Source organism: Pristiophorus japonicus, chromosome 12 (genome assembly GCF_044704955.1).
Source record: "Pristiophorus japonicus isolate sPriJap1 chromosome 12, sPriJap1.hap1, whole genome shotgun sequence".
In the NCBI taxonomy this organism is placed as follows: domain Eukaryota; kingdom Metazoa; phylum Chordata; class Chondrichthyes; family Pristiophoridae; genus Pristiophorus; species Pristiophorus japonicus.
Window position 1 is genome coordinate 118,693,304 of NC_091988.1, and position 17,176 is coordinate 118,710,479.

Below are 17,176 nucleotides of genomic sequence, written 5' to 3' on the forward strand. Positions count from 1 at the left end.
ATTTTGGGTAGATTTTCATCTTTAATGCCCGAGTGAAGCACAGAAAGGCAAATCTAATGGGAAGGTACAGCAGTGTAGTGTTTATGTTACTGGAGTAATGTGTGTTCAAATACCACCATGGCTGTTTGAAAATTTTGAATTCAGTTTTTAAAAGTCTAAACATTTTTTTAAATCTGTTATCAGTAAAAGTGACCATGTAACTACCCTCTGACGTTCTCTAACAAGCCACTCAGTTATATCAAACCATTGCAAAGAATAAGAAGAATGTCTACCACCTATTTATCAGGGCAACTAGGGATGGGTAATAATTCCTAGTGACGTCCATATCTTGACAATGCTTTGTTTTTAAAACTTCTTGTAGAACCCCTGGATTTTCATTTTATCCTTTCATTCTGAGGCAATCAAACATGACACAGATTTTTGGAGATGAATGAAGAGTTAAGGCCTGGCTCCTTGTAGATATAGGTCTTCCCTCTCCATCTCCATGTCTATCCATAACTGATGAGATCTTTGTATCCCAGCAGAGGTCAGACACTATGATACACATGTACAAACAAAGACCCCAATTGAGCGAACATTTTATACGTAGACTAAACCATACTCCCGGAGTCTATGTCACCACAAAGGGACACACCTTGTAAATGTAACACTGCTGTTCCTTAGTACAAGAAATAATACATTTTATTCCTGCTTTGATTGTGTTCAGGTATTGAAATCATGTGCATTTACAAGTATGGGTCAAGGGTGAGTATATTTATTTAAAATCTGCATATTGTACTATTTTCACAGTGTTGGTAAGTTTATATCGTAACTATACAATGTTCTAATAAAGAAAATATTGGATGTATTATCACTGTGTATTGGCACAATGTAATTTTTAGCCTGTTCCAATGCACTTACTTTATTTGTGCCCAATTGCTTTATTTTAAAGGGGGGGGGGGTCACTATCAGAACTCCTTTCTACAGAAAAAAGATTGAATCATCACTGAATTGGTTATTAAGCGATTTTCACACCTGAACAGAAATGCTTGTAAAAAGAGCTTAACACATTGGCAAAAATGGCTCAACGCATGGGCTTTGGGGAGGGCGTGCAATACTCAAAACAGCTGTTTACACTGTTTCTCCACTGATCTCCCACCAATGGTAAGGCAGGAGAACCTCTCTGAAATTCAGCGTGTTCATCAACATTGTTCGAGGTATTATATTAAGGTATTCAGTTAGTTACAACGCTTTATATTTTTTCCTTATGTTTTGCCTTGCTGAATTATACTGTTGATCTGTTTATTGTTATTGTTAGGACAATCTTTGGCGCAGAGGGGACAATATGTAGTGTAAAAAAAGTAATCTTATCTTGGACAAAATGTTTCTTCATCATTTGTATTGGGATTATTCCATATCCAATACTTGTAAAATAAAACTAATTGAGAAAAGTTACTTTTGGAAGAATGCTACCAATAAGCCTACATTTATTTTAATAATGTGATGCTGTAGTTCAGTACTATTTTTAATCATGATAACCTGATTAAAAGAAAAAGAAAGACTTGCATTTATATAATGCCTTTCATGATCACCAGATGTCCCAAAGCACTTTACAGCTAATGAAATACTTTTTTTTTTGGAGTATAGTCACTGTTGTAAGAAACGCAGCAGCCAATTTGCCCACAAGCAAGCTCCCACAAACAGCAATGTGATAATGACTAGATAATCTGTTTTACTTGTTATGTTGATTGAGGGATAGAGATTGGCCAGGACACCGGGGATAACTCCAGTGCTCTTCTTTGAAATACTGCCGTGGAATCTTTTACATCCACCTGAGAGAGCAGACGGGAGCTAGGTTTAACGTCTTATCCGAAAGATAGCACCCCGACAGTGCAGCACTCCCTCAGCACTGCACTGGAGTGTCAGCCTGGACTTTTGTGCTCAGTTCCCTGGAGTGGGACCTGAACCCACAACCTCCTGACTCCGAGGCAAGGGTGCTTTCAACTGGCTGACACTACTGTTTTCTTTATTCAACAAGAGCTATTTACTCTATTACCATTTCTCTGCCCTTTCCCTGTATTTTTTCTTTTCAAGTTCTTATCCAATGTAAATGATTTTCTTTTATCTTGATAGTCGCTTGAGGGAACGCATTCCATGTTACAACAATGCTCTGTATGGCAATTCTAACTTCCACCTTCCTCCTTCTAGTGATAATCCTCAGTCTATGTCTCCTTCTTACCAAACCATTGGGAATGGACCTATACTCTGGTGTTTAGAAGAATGAGAGGTGATCTCATTAATAGATTCTGAGAGGGCTTGATGGGGTAGATGCTGAGGGGCTGTTTCCCCTGCCTGGAGAGTCTAGAACTAGGGAGTATAGGCTCAGGATAAGGCTTCGGCCATTTAGGACCGAAGAGCAGAAATTTCTTCACTCGGAGAGTTGTGAATCTTTGGAATTCTCTACCCCAGAGGGCTGTGGATGCTCAGTCATTGAGTATATGCAAGACCGAGATTGATAGATTTTTGGACTCATGGAGAATCAGGGAATATGGGGATAGGGCCGGAAAGTGGAGTTGAGGTAGAAGATCAGCCATGATATTGAATGGCGGAGCAGGCTTGAAACATAGAAACATAGGGCCCAAGTTTCGAGCCGTGCCTAGAATGGCGCAGTCCCGACCTGGACACCCGTTTTTCGCGCCACAAAGTGCGCCTAAAAAAAACTTCCAGATTCTCCAGCTCCCTGCAAGTCGTTTGCAGCTCGGCGCAGCGCAGCATGAGCTGTAGGGGCCGGAGCCAGGTCCCTACGCTGAAAAAGGTGCCGGGACCTCTGCACATGCGTGCTACAGTGGGCGCGCATGTGCAGTAGCTCCAGGCGCCCAAAACTGTGTGGGAGGGGCCGAAGAACGCAGCCCCTAGCCCTGGCCGATTGGCCTCACTGGGGCTGCGTGAATAAGGCTCCTCCCACAGCCAGCTCCTGCTTCCTCCCGACCTGACTCGACTCCCGCTTCCCGCCCCCCCCCGACCTGACCTCCCTCCCCCCGACCTGACCTCCCTCTCCCTCCCTCCCCCCGACCCGAACCGAACCGACCTCTCTCCCACCACCCCCCCGACCCTGCGCTCCCCCCGACCCGAACCGAACCGACCTCTCTCCCACCACCCCTCCCGACCCTGCGCTCCCCCCGACCCGACCCAACACCACATACCTGTAAATCTGGTGCTGGGGACGGGCCCTGCCCGAAGTCTCGGGCCCGGCCCGTTCAGCCTCCCTCCCCCTTCTCCCCCATCCCTCACCCTTCTCCCCCATCCCTCCCCCTTCTCCCCCATCCCTCCCCCTTCTCCCCCATCCCTCCCCCTTCTCCCCCATCCCTCCCCCTTCTCCCCCATCCCTCCCACAGACACTGACAGACAGAGAATGAGAGACACACACACACAGACAGACAGAGAGATAGAGACACTGACAGAGACACACTGGGGCGGGGGCATCCCAGCACGCTGTTCGAGGGCTCCCGGTGCTGCAGTCGGTAAGTAGAAAATGTTTTGTTTATTGATTTAAAAAAAAAATTATTTCTTATTAATTTTTTTTGATTGATTTATTGGTTGATTTATTGATGTATTTATCATTTATTATTGATGATGGCTCTTTATTTGTAAATCTGAAATGTTTAATGTTTGTAAACTTCCCTTTAAACCCCCCCCCCCCCGCCCCCACCATTCCCTATGCCTGATTTGTAACCTATGCCTGATTTTCGAAAGTGTAGACAAGGTTTTTTCGAGCGTACAAAAATCTTCACTTACTCCATTCTAAGTTAGTTTGGAGTAAGTTTTCACTGACGAAACTTTGAAAACAGGCGTAAGTGGCCGGACACACCCACTTTTGAAAAAAAAATTCTGTTCCAAAGTGAAACTGTTCTAACTGACTAGAACTGGAGCAAACTAAATGACGAGAATTCCGATTTCTAAGATACTCCGTTCTACACCAGTTGCTCCTAAAAATCAGGAGCAAATCATGTCGAAACTTGGGGCCATAGAAAATAGGTGCAGGATTAGGCCATTCGGCCCTTCTAGCCTGCACCGCCATTCAATGAGTTCATGGCTGAACATGCAACTTCAGTACCCCATTCCTGCTTTCTCGCCATACCCCTTGATCACCCTAGTAGTAAGGACTTCATCTAACTCCTTTTTGAATATATTTAGTGAATTGGCCTCAACAACTTTCTGTGGTAGAGAATTCCACAGGTTCACCACTCTCTGGATGAAGAAGTTTCTCCTCATCTCGGTCCTAAATGGCTTACCCCTTATCCTTAGACTGTGACCCCTGGTTCTGGACTTCCCCAACATTGGGAACATTCTTCCTGCATCTAACCTATCTAAACCCATCAGAATTTTAAACGTTTCTATGAGGTCCCCTCTCATTCTTCTGAACTCCAGTGAATACAAGCCCAGTTGATCCAGTCTTTCTTGATAGGTCAGTCCCACCATCCCGGCGAGTCAGTCTGGTGAACCTTCGCTGCACTCCCTCAATAGCAAGAATGTCCTTCCTCAAGTTAGGAGACCAAAATTGTACACAATACTCCAGGTGTGGCCTCACCAAGGCCCTGTACAACTGTAGCAACACCTCCCTGCCTCTGTACTCAAATCCCCTCGCTATGAAGGCCAACATGCCATTTGCTTTCTTAACCGCCTGCTGTACCTGCATGCCAACCTTCAATGACTGATGTACCATGACACCCAGGTCTCGTTGCACCTCCCCTTTTCCTAATCTGTCACCATTCAGATAATAGTCTGTCTCTCTGTTTTTACCACCAAAGTGGATAACCTCACATTTATCCACATTATACTTCATCTGCCATGGCATTTGCCCACTCACCTAACCTATCCAAGTCGCTCTGCAGCCTCATAGCATCCTCCTCGCAGCTCACACTGCCACCCAACTTAGTGTCATCCGCAAATTTGGAGATACTACATTTAATCCCCTCATCTAAATCATTAATGTACAGTGTAAACAGCTGGGGCCCCAGCACAGAACCTTGCGGTACCCCACTAGTCACTGCCTGCCATTCTGAAAAGTCCCCATTTATTCCTACTCTTTGCTTCCTGTCTGACAACCAGTTCTCAATCCATGTCAGCACACTACCCCCAATCCCATGTGCTTTAACTTTGTACATTAATCTCTTGTGTGGGACCTTGTCGAAAGCCTTCTGAAAGTCCAAATATACCACATCAACTGGTTCTCCCTTGTCCACGCTACTGGAAACATCCTCAAAAAATTCCAGAAGATTTGTCAAGCATGATTTCCCTTTCACAAATCCATGCTGACTTGGACCTATCATTTCACCTCTTTCCAAATGCGCTGCTATGACATCCTTAATAATTGATTCCATCATTTTACCCACTACCGATGTCAGGCTGACCGGTCTATAATTCCCTGTTTTCTCTCTCCCTCCTTTTTTAAAAAGTGGGGTTACATTGGCTACCCTCCACTTGATAGGAACTGATCCAGAGTCAATGGAATGTTGGAAAATGACTGTCAATGCATCCGCTATTTCCAAGGCCACCTCCTTAAGTACTCTGGGATGCAGTCCATCAGGCCCTGGGGATTTATCGGCCTTCAATCCCATCAATTTCCCCAACACAATTTCCCGACTAATAAGGATTTCCCTCAGTTCCTCCTCCTTACTAGACCCTCTGACCCCTTTTATATCCGGAAGGTTGTTTGTGTCCTCCTTAGTGAATACCGAACCAAAGTACTTGTTCAATTGGTCCGCCATTTCTTTGTTCCCCGTTATGACTTCCCCTGATTCTGACTGCAGGGGACCTACGTTTGTCTTTACTAACCTTTTTCTCTTTACATATCTATAGAAACTTTTGCAATCCGTTTTAATGTTCCCTGCAAGCTTCTTCTCGTACTCCATTTTCCCTGCCCTAATCAAACCCTTTGTCCTCCTCTGCTGAGTTCTAAATTTCTCCCAGTCCCCGGGTTCGCTGCTATTTCTGGCCAATTTGCATGCCACTTCCTTGGCTTTAATACTATCCCTGATTTCCCTTGATAGCCACGGTTGAGCCACCTTCCCTTTTTTATTTTTACGCCAGACAGGAATGTACAATTGTTGTAGTTCATCCATGCGGTCTCTAAATGTCTGCCATTGCCCATCCACAGTCAACCCCTTAAGTATCATTCGCCAATCTATCCTAGCCAATTCACGCCTCATACCTTCAAAGTTACTCTTCTTTAAGTTCTGGACCATGGTCTCTGAATTAACTGTTTCATTCTCCATCCTAATGCAGAATTCCACCATATTATGGTCACTCTTCCCCAAGAGGCCTCGCACAACGAGATTGCTAATTAATCCTCTCTCATTACTCAACACCCAGTTTAAGATGGCCTCCCCCCTCGTTGGTTCCTCGACATATTGGTCTAGAAAACCATCCCTTATGCACTCCAGGAAATCCTCCTCCACCGTATTGCTTCCAGTTTGGTTAGCCCAATCTATGTGCATATTAAAGTCACCCATGATAACTGCTGCACCTTTATTGCATGCACCCCTAATTTCCTGTTTGATGCCCTCCCCAACATCACTACTACTGTTTGGAGGTCTGTACACAACTCCCACTAACGTTTTTTGCCTTTGGTGTTCTGCAGCTCTACCCATATAGATTCCACATCATCCAAGCTAATGTCCTTCCTAACTATTGCATTAATCTCCTCCTTAACCAGCAATGCTACCCCACCTCCTTTTCCTTTTATTCTATCCTTCCTGAATGTTGAATACCCCTGGATGTTGAGTTCCCAGCCCTGCTCATCCTGGAGCCACGTCTCCGTAATCCCAATCACATCATATTTGTTAACATCTATTTGCACAGTTAATTCATCCACCTTATTACGGATACTCCTTGCATTAAGACACAAAGCCTTCAGGCTTGTTTTTTTAACACCCTTTGTCCTTTTAGAATTTTGCTGTGCAGTGGCCCTTTTTGTTCTTTGCCTTGGGTTTCTCTGCCCTCCACTTTTCCTCATCTCCTTTCTGTTTTTTACTTTTGTCTCCTTTTTGTTTCCCTCTGTCTCCCTGCATTGGTTCCCATCCCCCTGCCATATTAGTTTAACTCCTCCCCAACAGCACTAGCAAACACTCCCCCTAGGACATTGGTTCCGGTCCTGCCCAGGTGCAGACCGTCCGGTTTGTACTGGTCCCACCTCCCCCAGAACCGGTTCCAATGCCCCAGGAATTTGAATCCCTTCCCTGCTGCACCACTGCTCAAGCAATGTATTCATCTGCACTATCCTACGATTCCTACTCTGACTAGCACGTGGCACTGGTAGCAATCCCGAGATTACTACTTTTGAGGTCCTACTTTTTAATTTAGCTCCTAGCTCCTTAAATTCGTTTCGTAGGACCTCATCCCTTTTTTTACCTATGTCGTTGGTACCAATGTGCACCACGACAACTGGCTGTTCTCCCTCCCTTTTTAGAATGTCCTGCACCCGCTCCGAGACATCCTTGACCCTTGCACCAGGGAGGCAACATACCATCCTGGAGTCTCGGTTGCGGCCGCAAAAACGCCTATCTATTCCTCTTGCAATTGAATCCCCTATCACTATCGCTCTCCCACTCTTTTTCCTGCCCTCCTGTGCAACAGAGCCAGCCACGGTGCCATGAACTTGGCTGCTGCTGCACTCCCCTGATGAGTCATCCCCCCCAACAGTACCCAAAGCAGTGTATCTGTTTTGCAGGGGGATGACCACAGGGGACCCCTGCACTACCTTCCTTGCACTGCTCTTCCTGCTGGCCTTCCATTTCCTATCTGGCTGTGGACCCTTTCCCTGCGGTAAGACCAACTCGCTACACGTGCTACTCACGTCATTCTCAGCATCGTGGATGCTCCAGAGTGAATCCACCCTCAGCTCCAACTCCGCAACGCGGTCCATCAGGAGCTGGAGGCGGATACACTTCCCGCACACGTAGTCGTCAGGAACACTGGTGTCGTCCCTGAGTTCCCACATGGTACAGGAGGAGCATAACACGTGACCGAGCTGTCCTGCCATGACTTAACCCTTAGATAAGCAACAACAATGCTAAAGTTTACTCACTGTTATGGAAGAGAAAAAAGAAAAACTACTTCTGTGCGGAGGGGTTTCCTGTACGGGCTGCTCTTGCACACTCTCCACCTTGCCATCCTCGTCTGCCGTCCGAACACGCCATGGTGTACCATCTTGCGGAGGAGGCGCGGGTCCCCAATGCAGTGCACTCTACGTGGGATTCCTCCTCTATTTATCGGGGACTTGGCCTGGAGGGTGGTGCACGGTGCAGTCCCGCGCAATAAGTTTTTAAATCGGTTCACGGGCTCCCAGGCCGCATGCAATTTCTGCGGTCTGGAAGAATCAGTGTTCCACGTTTTTGTCAAATGTCCAATATTTGAAGGGGCTGCTCCTCAAATTCTGGTTGTACTTCAGTCCCACACTCCTGATCTTTGGGCACCCTGGTGCGGAGGGGAGCGGGCAGGTCGGAAGGCCTCCTCGTAGGACTGCTCCTGGGCACGGCCAAGGTGCGGACGGCAGACGAGTATGGCAAGGTTGAGAGTGTGCAGGAGTAGCCAGTACAGGAAACCCCTCCGCGCAGAACTGAAAGGCACGGAGGGGATTTCCCCGAGGAGGCTCAAGTTGTGAGGTACCGGCTCCCGAGGGAGGTTTCGGGGCTTGGTGCCAATGAGGAATTCCGTCCAGACAGGGGTCAGTTCGGACGATATCACCCCACATGCTTGAGCCTCCTCGACACACCTAACGGAGTCAGGGCCCAGTGCCATTTTTAGCATCGCGATCAGCTGGTCCAGGCAGCGGGCGGTCGAGGGGGTTGTTCAGCCTGACTGCCTGGAGAGGCGGGAGTCGAGAGAGGCAGCGGCATTTAAAAGGCTCAGCAGTCCGGGGAGCGTCGAGAGAGGCGGGAGTCGAGAGAGGCAGCGGCCTATAAAAGGCTCAGCAGTCCGGGGAGCGTCGAGAGAGGCGGGAGTCGAGAGAGGCAGCGGCATTTAAAAGGCTCAGCAGTCCGGGGAGCGTCGAAAGAGGCAGCGGCCTATAAAAGGCTCAGCAGTCCGGGGAGCGTCGAGAGAGGCGGGAGTCGAGAGAGGCAGCGGCCTATAAAAGGCTCAGCAGTCCGGGGAGCGTCGAGAGAGGCGGGAGTCGAGAGAGGCAGCGGCCTATAAAAGGCTCAGCAGTCTGGGGAGCGTCGAGAGAGGCAGCGGCCTATAAAAGGCTCAGCAGTCCGGGGAGCGTCGAGAGAGGCGGGAGTCGAGAGAGGCAGCGGCCTATAAAAGGCTCAGCAGTCCGGGGAGCGTCGAGAGAGGCAGCGGCCTATAAAAGGCTCAGCAGTCCGGGGAGCGTCGAGAGAGGCGGGAGTCGAGAGAGGCAGCGGCCTATAAAAGGCTCAGCAGTCCGGGGAGCGTCGAGAGAGGCGTACCGGTGCAGCTTCAGCTGAGAGAAGTCAAAAAAGAAGTAGAAAGAAATCAAAAGGTGACGTCACAGCCAACGTGGTAAGTGATTGGCTGCTGATTGGTGAGTAGTTTTTCTTTTTCTTTATTAGTCAGTAACTTTTAACATTGTTGTCGGCAATTTAAGTGTATCTAAGGGTTAAGTCATGGCAGGACAGCTCGGTCATGTGATATGCTCCTCCTGTACCATGTGGGAACACGGGGACAACACCAGTGTCCCTGACGACTACATGTGCGGGAAGTGTGTCCACCTCCGGCTACTGACGGTCCGCGTTGCGGAGTTGGAGCTGAAGGTGGATTCACTCTGGAGCATCCACGATGCTGAGAATGACGTGAGTATCACGTGTAGCGAGTTGGTCTTACCGCAGGAGAAGGGTCCACAGCCAGCGAGGGAATGGAAGACCAGCAGGAAGAGTAGTGCAAGGAAGGTAGTGCAGAGGTCCCCTGTGGTCATCCCACTGCAAAACAGATACACTGCTTTGAGTGCTGTTGAGGGGGATGACTCATCAGGAGTGGGCAGCAGCAGCCAAGTTCATGGCACCGTGGCTGGCTCTGTTGCACAGGAGGGCAGGAAAAAGAGTGGGCGAGCGATAGTGATAGGGGATTCAATTGTAAGGGGAATAGATAGGCGTTTCTGCGGCCGCAACCGAGACTCCAGGATGGTATGTTGCCTCCCTGGTGCAAGGGTCAAGGATGTCTCGGAGCGGGTGCAGGACATTCTAAAAAGGGAGGGAGAACAGCCAGTTGTCGTGGTGCACGTTGGTACCAATGACATAGGTAAAAAAAGGGATGAGTTCCTACGAAATGAATTTAAGGAGCTAGGAGCTAAATTAAAAAGTAGGACCTCAAAAGTAGTAATCTCGGGATTGCTACCAGTGCCACGTGCTAGTCAGAGTAGGAATCGCAGGATAGCTCAGATGAATACGTGGCTTGAGCAATGGTGCAGCAGGGAGGGATTCAAATTCCTGGGGCATTGGAACCGGTTCTGGGGGAGGTGGGACCAGTACAATCCGGACGGTCTGCACCTGGGCAGAATCGGAACCAATGTCCTCGGGGGAGTGTTTGCTAGTGCTGTTGGGGAGGAGTTAAACTAATATGGCAGGGGGATGGGAACCAATGCAGGGAGATAGAGGGAAACAAAAAGGAGGCAAAAACAAAAGACAGAAAGGAGATGAGGAAAAGTGGAGGGCAGAGAAACCCAAGGCAAAGAACAAAAAGGGCCATTGTACAGCAAAATTCTAAAAGGACAGAGGGTGTTAAAAAAACAAGCCTAAAGGCTTTGTGTCTTAATGCAAGGAGTATCCGCAATAAGGTGGATGAATTAACTGTGCAAATAGATGTTAACAAATATGATGTGATTGGGATTACGGAGACGTGGCTCCAGGATGAGCAGGGCTGGGAACTCAACATCCAGGGGTATTCAACATTCAGGAAGGATAGAATAAAAGGAAAAGGAGGTGGGGTAGCATTGCTGGTTAAGGAGGAGATTAAGGCAATAGTTAGGAAGGACATTAGCTTGGATGATGTGGAATCTATATGGGTAGAGCTGCAGAAGACCAAAGGGCAAAAAACGTTAGTGGGAGTTGTGTACAGACCTCCAAACAGTAGTAGTGATGTTGGGGAGGGCATCAAACAGGAAATTAGGGGTGCGTGCAATAAAGGTGCAGCAGTTATAATGGGTGACTTTAATATGCACATAGATTGGGCTAACCAAACTGGAAGCAATACGGTGGAGGAGGATTTTCTGGAGTGCACAAAGGATGGTTTTTTAGACCAATATGTCGAGGAACCAACTAGGGGGGAGGCCATCTTAGACTGGGTGTTATGTAATGAGAAAGGATTAATTAGCAATCTCGTTGTGCGAGGCCCCTTGGGGAAGAGTGACCATAATATGGTGGAATTCTGCATTAGGATGGAGAATGAAACAGTTAATTCAGAGACCATGGTCCAGAACTTAAAGAAGGCTAACTTTGAAGGTATGAGGCGTGAATTGGCTGAGATGGATTGGCGAATGATACTTAAGGGGTTGACTGTGGATGGGCAATGGCAGACATTTAGAGACCGCATGGATGAACTACAACAATTGTACATTCCTGTCTGGCATAGAAATAAAAAAGGGAAGGTGGCTCAACCGTGGCTATCAAGGGAAATCAGGGATAGTATTAAAGCCAAGGAAGTGGCATACAAATTGGCCAGAAATAGCAGCGAACCTGGGGACTGGGAGAAATTTAGAACTCAGCAGAGGAGGACAAAGGGTTTGATTAGGGCAGGGAAAATGGAGTATGAGAAGAAGCTTGCAGGGAACATTAAGACGGATTGCAAAAGTTTCTATAGATATGTAAAGAGAAAAAGGTTAGTAAAGACAAACGTAGGTCCCCTGCAGTCAGAATCAGGGGAAGTCATAACGGGGAACAAAGAAATGGCGGACCAATTGAACAAGTACTTTGGTTCGGTATTCACGAAGGAGGACACGAACAACCTTCCGGTTATAAAAGGGGTCGGGGGGTCTAGTAAGGAGGAGGAACTGAGGGAAATCCTTATTAGCCGGGAAATTGTGTTGGGGAAATTGATGGGATTGAAGGCCGATAAATCCCCAGGGCCTGATGGACTGCATCCCAGAGTACTTAAGGAGGTGGCCTTGGAAATAGTGGATGCGTTGACAGTCATTTTCCAACATTCCATTGACTCTGGATCAGTTCCTATCAAGTGGAGGGTAGCCAATGTAACCCCACTTTTTAAAAAAGGAGGGAGAGAGAAAACAGGGAATTATAGACCGGTCAGCCTGACATCGGTAGTGGGTAAAATGATGGAATCAATTATTAAGGATGTCATAGCAGTGCATTTGGAAAGAGGTGACATGATAGGTCCAAGTCAGCATGGATTTGTGAAAGGGAAATCATGCTTGACAAATCTTCTGGAATTTTTTGAGGATGTTTCCAGTAGAGTGGATAAGGGAGAACCAGTTGATGTGGTATATTTGGACTTTCAGAAGGCGTTCGACAAGGTCCCACACAAGAGATTGATGTGCAAAGTTAGAGCACATGGGATTGGGGGTAGTGTACTGACATGGATTGAGAACTGGTTGTCAGACAGGAAGCAAAGAGTAGGAGTAAATGGGTACTTTTCAGAATGGCAGGCAGTGACTAGTGGGGTACCGCAAGGTTCTGTGCTGGGGCCCCAGCTGTTTACACTGTACATTAATGATTTAGATGAGGGGATTAAATGTAGTATCTCCAAATTTGCGGATGACACTAAGTTGGGTGGCAGTGTGAGCTGTGAGGAGGATGCTGTGAGGCTGCAGAGCGACTTGGATAGGTTAGGTGAGTGGGCAAATGCATGGCAGATGAAGTATAATGTGGATAAATGTGAGGTTATCCACTTTGGTGGTAAAAACAGAGAGACAGACTATTATCTGAATGGTGACAGATTAGGAAAAGGGGAGGTGCAAAGAGACCTGGGTGTCATGGTACATCAGTCATTGAAGGTTGGCATGCAGGTGCAGCAGGCGGTTAAGAAAGCAAATGGCATGTTGGCCTTCATAGCAAGGGGATTTGAGTACAGGGGCAGGGAGGTGTTGCTACAGTTGTACAGGGCATTGGTGAGGCCACACCTGGAGTATTGTGTACAGTTTTGGTCTCCTAACCTGAGGAAGGACATTCTTGCTATTGAGGGAGTGCAGCGAAGGTTCACCAGACTGATTCCCGGGATGGCGGGACTGACCTATCAAGAAAGACTGGATCAACTGGGCTTGTATTCACTGGAGTTCAGAAGAATGAGAGGGGACCTCATAGAAACATATAAAATTCTGACGGGGTTAGACAGGTTAGATGCAGGAAGAATGTTCCCAATGTTGGGGAAGTCCAGAACCAGGGGTCACAGTCTAAGGATAAGGGGTAAGCCATTTAGGACCGAGATGCGGAGGAACTTCTTCACCCAGAGAGTGGTGAACCTGTGGAATTCTCTACCACAGAAAGTTGTTGAGGCCAATTCACTAAATATATTCAAAAAGGAGTTAGATGAGGTCCTTACTGCTAGGGGGATCAAGGGGTATGGCGAGAAAGCAGGAATGGGGTACTGAAGTTGAATGTTCAGCCATGAACTCATTGAATGGCGGTGCAGGCTAGAAGGGCCGAATGGCCTACTCCTGCACCTATTTTCTATGTTTCTATGTTTCCACAGTTACATCCGGGCCAGGGTGTCCCTGGAGATGGAGCACGCGGTGTCCACCGGTACACTCGTGGCCTTCCGCGAGAGGTGAGCGCCGGAGGGAGTGGGGTGCATCATCACCCCGGCAACCAAATTTTAATTTTATTTTAATGTCAAAAGTTTAATTGCTTAAGTTGTAGGCTTTAGTGCCCCCTCCCCCCCTCCCCTTTTAGCCAGGGGGCACTTGTATAATGTGTTTTAGTGCCCTCAAAAAATGGGGGGGCACTTGAAAAGTTTTTAGAGTGTGCCCCCCCCCCCCTTAATCAGGGGGCATTTAATTATTTGTTTCTACAAAAATAGTTGTAGAGCAGTTGCCTCCACGTCTGCGGGTTTTAGGTGGCGGGAGGAGAAAAGGGCTGTCTTTGGCAAGGTGACCAGATCAGGGACCCACTGTATGGCGGAAGAGCGGGCTGGATAGCGCCAGAGGAGCTAGCGCCACGTCTGTGCTAGATCGACGCCTGGCTAGCGGCCAAGGCCATCGCATCGCTAAAAGTGGCACTAGGCCCTGACACTCATGTATCCTACATGGTTACTGCTTGTACTATTACAAGATGTGCCACCAGAGGACACCGCAGTGGGAGACTTGTGGTTACCTGTACAGCTGTGCTTGGGCTAGTATAAAAGGCAGGCCACCAGGTGTGATCCACTGGAGTTATCAATAAAGGACTACTGTCACTATAGTTCAAGCACAGCACACTGCCTCATGGAGTCATTATCAGAGCATCCAAAGATATAACAATTGGCGACGAGATTACGAACCTTCACGCGAAAATGGCTACCCTTGGTACAGTTGCAGCAGTTCGCCGATGCTATTGATTGGGACGCCTTTGTGGAGATGCTTGACCATTTCTTCACAGCAAACGACCTGGCAGGCGACAATCCGGCCACACTGGCTGATACACACAGAGCTATCCTGGTAACCAGTTATGGGCCCACTGTCTATGGCCTCGTCAGGGACTTGCTGGGACCAGTGAAGACAATGACCAAGACGTACGAGGAGCTTGTAACGCTGATCCAAGAGCAACTCAAGCCCAAAGAGAGCATCCTCACAGCCAGACACCAGTTTTACACCCACCGACGGCCCGAAGGCCAGGAAATCGCGAAATATGCTGCAGACCTCAGGAGGCTGGCGGCACTGTGTGGTTTCGAAAACCACCTCACCAAAGCGCTGCGGGATATCTTTGTCATTGGAATCAGCCGCGAGGGCCTTCTTCATAAGCTACTGTCTGCGGATACCACAGTCACACTGCTGACGGTCATCTCCATGAGCCAGCCATTCATGACCTCGACCTGCGGCTCTAGGCAGATGACTCATCCTCAGGACTCAAACTCGGAAAGTACTGTGCACAGAGTGGCGCCTTTTAGAGGCTGGACTGTAGAACGTGAACCTTCTCAGGGAAGAGAGAACAGGCCCCCGAGTCCCTTAACTCAGTGTCCGCTGAGGGGGGCTAATCAAGTAGCTCTATGCTGGCGTTGCGGAGGGAATCACAGGGCACACTAGTGCCGCTTTAAAGACTATGTGTGTAAAGGCTGCAGCACAAAGGGCCACCTCCAGCGAAAGTGTAAAAGAAATATGACTCACTGTATTGATGAAGAGTATACAGATGGCCATGAATCCAGGGCAGATTATGAAGCGATAGTCAGAGAGGCAGCTCAGCCCCACGATGAGGTATACAGTATGTTTACCTGCGCCACCGAGTGTTCCCCGTTGAGGATAGAAGTCGAGATAAATGGCGTTCCAGTCTTCATGGAAGCGGACACAGGGGCGAGCCAGTCAGTAATGAATCAAGAAGCCTTTGAGAGGCTATGGGACAATCAAGCTGAACGACCCAAATTGGTCCCGGTTCAGGCAAAGCTGCTCACCTACACCGATGAACTTATCCAGTCGTTGGTAGTGCGGATGTAAAGGTACTCCATGATGGCATGGTGCACAAATTACCGCTGTGGATTTTTGCAGGTGATGGACCAACGCTACTCGGAAGAAGGTGGATGGAGAAGATCAATTGGAGTTGGGAAGATTTTACCCCTCCAGCGATCGACGTCCTCTGCGCTCAGAGGCAAAGCAAACCCTCACCTGAGAGTGGACCCGGCACCAGAGAGCAGATCAGCACAGCACCCGAGGCACAGACTGCCCAGCATGACTGCGTGGAGATGATCCAGCTGAGACGACCCAAACTCACCTTCCAGGTTTCAGTGGCAGGACTCTGGAGGAAGAAAATCGGATCCAATAGCGACTTCCCAACTTTGGTGGCAGAACCTGGGGAGAAGAGGATCACCACAGTTGATATCGTGGATGGAGGAAAGATGGCGCTCGAACCACGAGGTGATGCACTGAAGAAAAAGATGGCGGCGGCCAGACCACGAGGTGCAGTGCTGATGGAGCAACACGTGGCACCAAATGGAGAAGAGGATTGGGGTAAAGGTGGCAAGGCTCTCTTAAAGGAGGCCTGCAACTCACCACATTTAAAGGGACGGTTCCACATTCTTAATCAATGTAAGAGCAACCGTGAGTTAGATATAAAATGCATAATTGATGATCAGAGTTGTGTTCATGCAATAAGCAAAGAAAAGACACGTGATCGCGATTGGAGCTACAGGCTCTTTACAATGAGCAATGAAATGTGCGATGTAGGATTTCAACAGCATTCAGTCAATGCAGCGGGCAGACACCCATCAGGAGCACACAGGTCCAGCGAGCTACCCAATGTATTAGCCTGCGTCCCTGGGACCAGAGTTATTCACCATGGAGTGTGGCCACAAGCAGCCAATACATAGAAGCTGCACAGCAAGCGATCTCAGGAGGGCAACAGGGTATCGATACCCTGCCCCTGATCGGCTCCACCTCTCAGGCACCCGATGGCACCAACCGCCACAAGCCTGAAAGAGCAAAGTGTGCTAAGGCGCAGCCCCCAGACCCTATCGCCACCACGGCCATACCCGGGAACGAAGGGTCACCTGCAACAGTTCTCCCAAATGAGACCAGGATCAGCCAGGATCCCAAACCAAATAACACCCAGGCAAGCGAGTCAGCAGTTCCTTGAGCACAGCTAGACGACTTCTCCTCAGGGAGCAGCAGCGACCCAGGGTGCAAGGAAAGGACAGGGAGGTCACAGGCATCTGTGAACCTGCCCACCACTAGGGGCAACGGCAAAAGCCCCGAGAGCAAGCAACTTGAGCCAACCGGCTTCCCACTGCCAGCACTGGGCACCGCACCGCCACCAGACTACCTGGACACCATCCAGCAGTTCTGGAACTAGCTGGTCCTTACGCACCAGTGCTGACACCTTTACTGATTCCAAGTACGTATCAAGAATGTATCTCACCGGTCGAATGTACTTGCCTCACAACTGTACTACAGATGTAATGATGTAAATGCAAATTTTTTTTCTGGACTTGAATGTATATGAACGTAATGAGCCACTGGCATATTCTATATGTGGGGGGGAGAGAATGGAGGGGTCTGGACACACAAACAGAAACCACCAGCACCACTACTGCCAATGAAACACCA

General features: G+C 48.4%; 1 protein-coding gene across 1 annotated transcript in view; it reads left to right on the forward strand.

Annotated features, from left to right (window-relative positions):
• The window catches only part of spo11 (SPO11 initiator of meiotic double stranded breaks), a 72,034-nt gene that overhangs the window by 43,241 nt on the left and 11,617 nt on the right, over positions 1-17,176 (forward strand). The window contains exon 10 of the mRNA XM_070894849.1: positions 707-744. Coding sequence (XP_070750950.1) covers positions 707-744 — 38 coding nt within the window. The remainder of the gene's footprint in view (positions 1-706; positions 745-17,176) is intronic.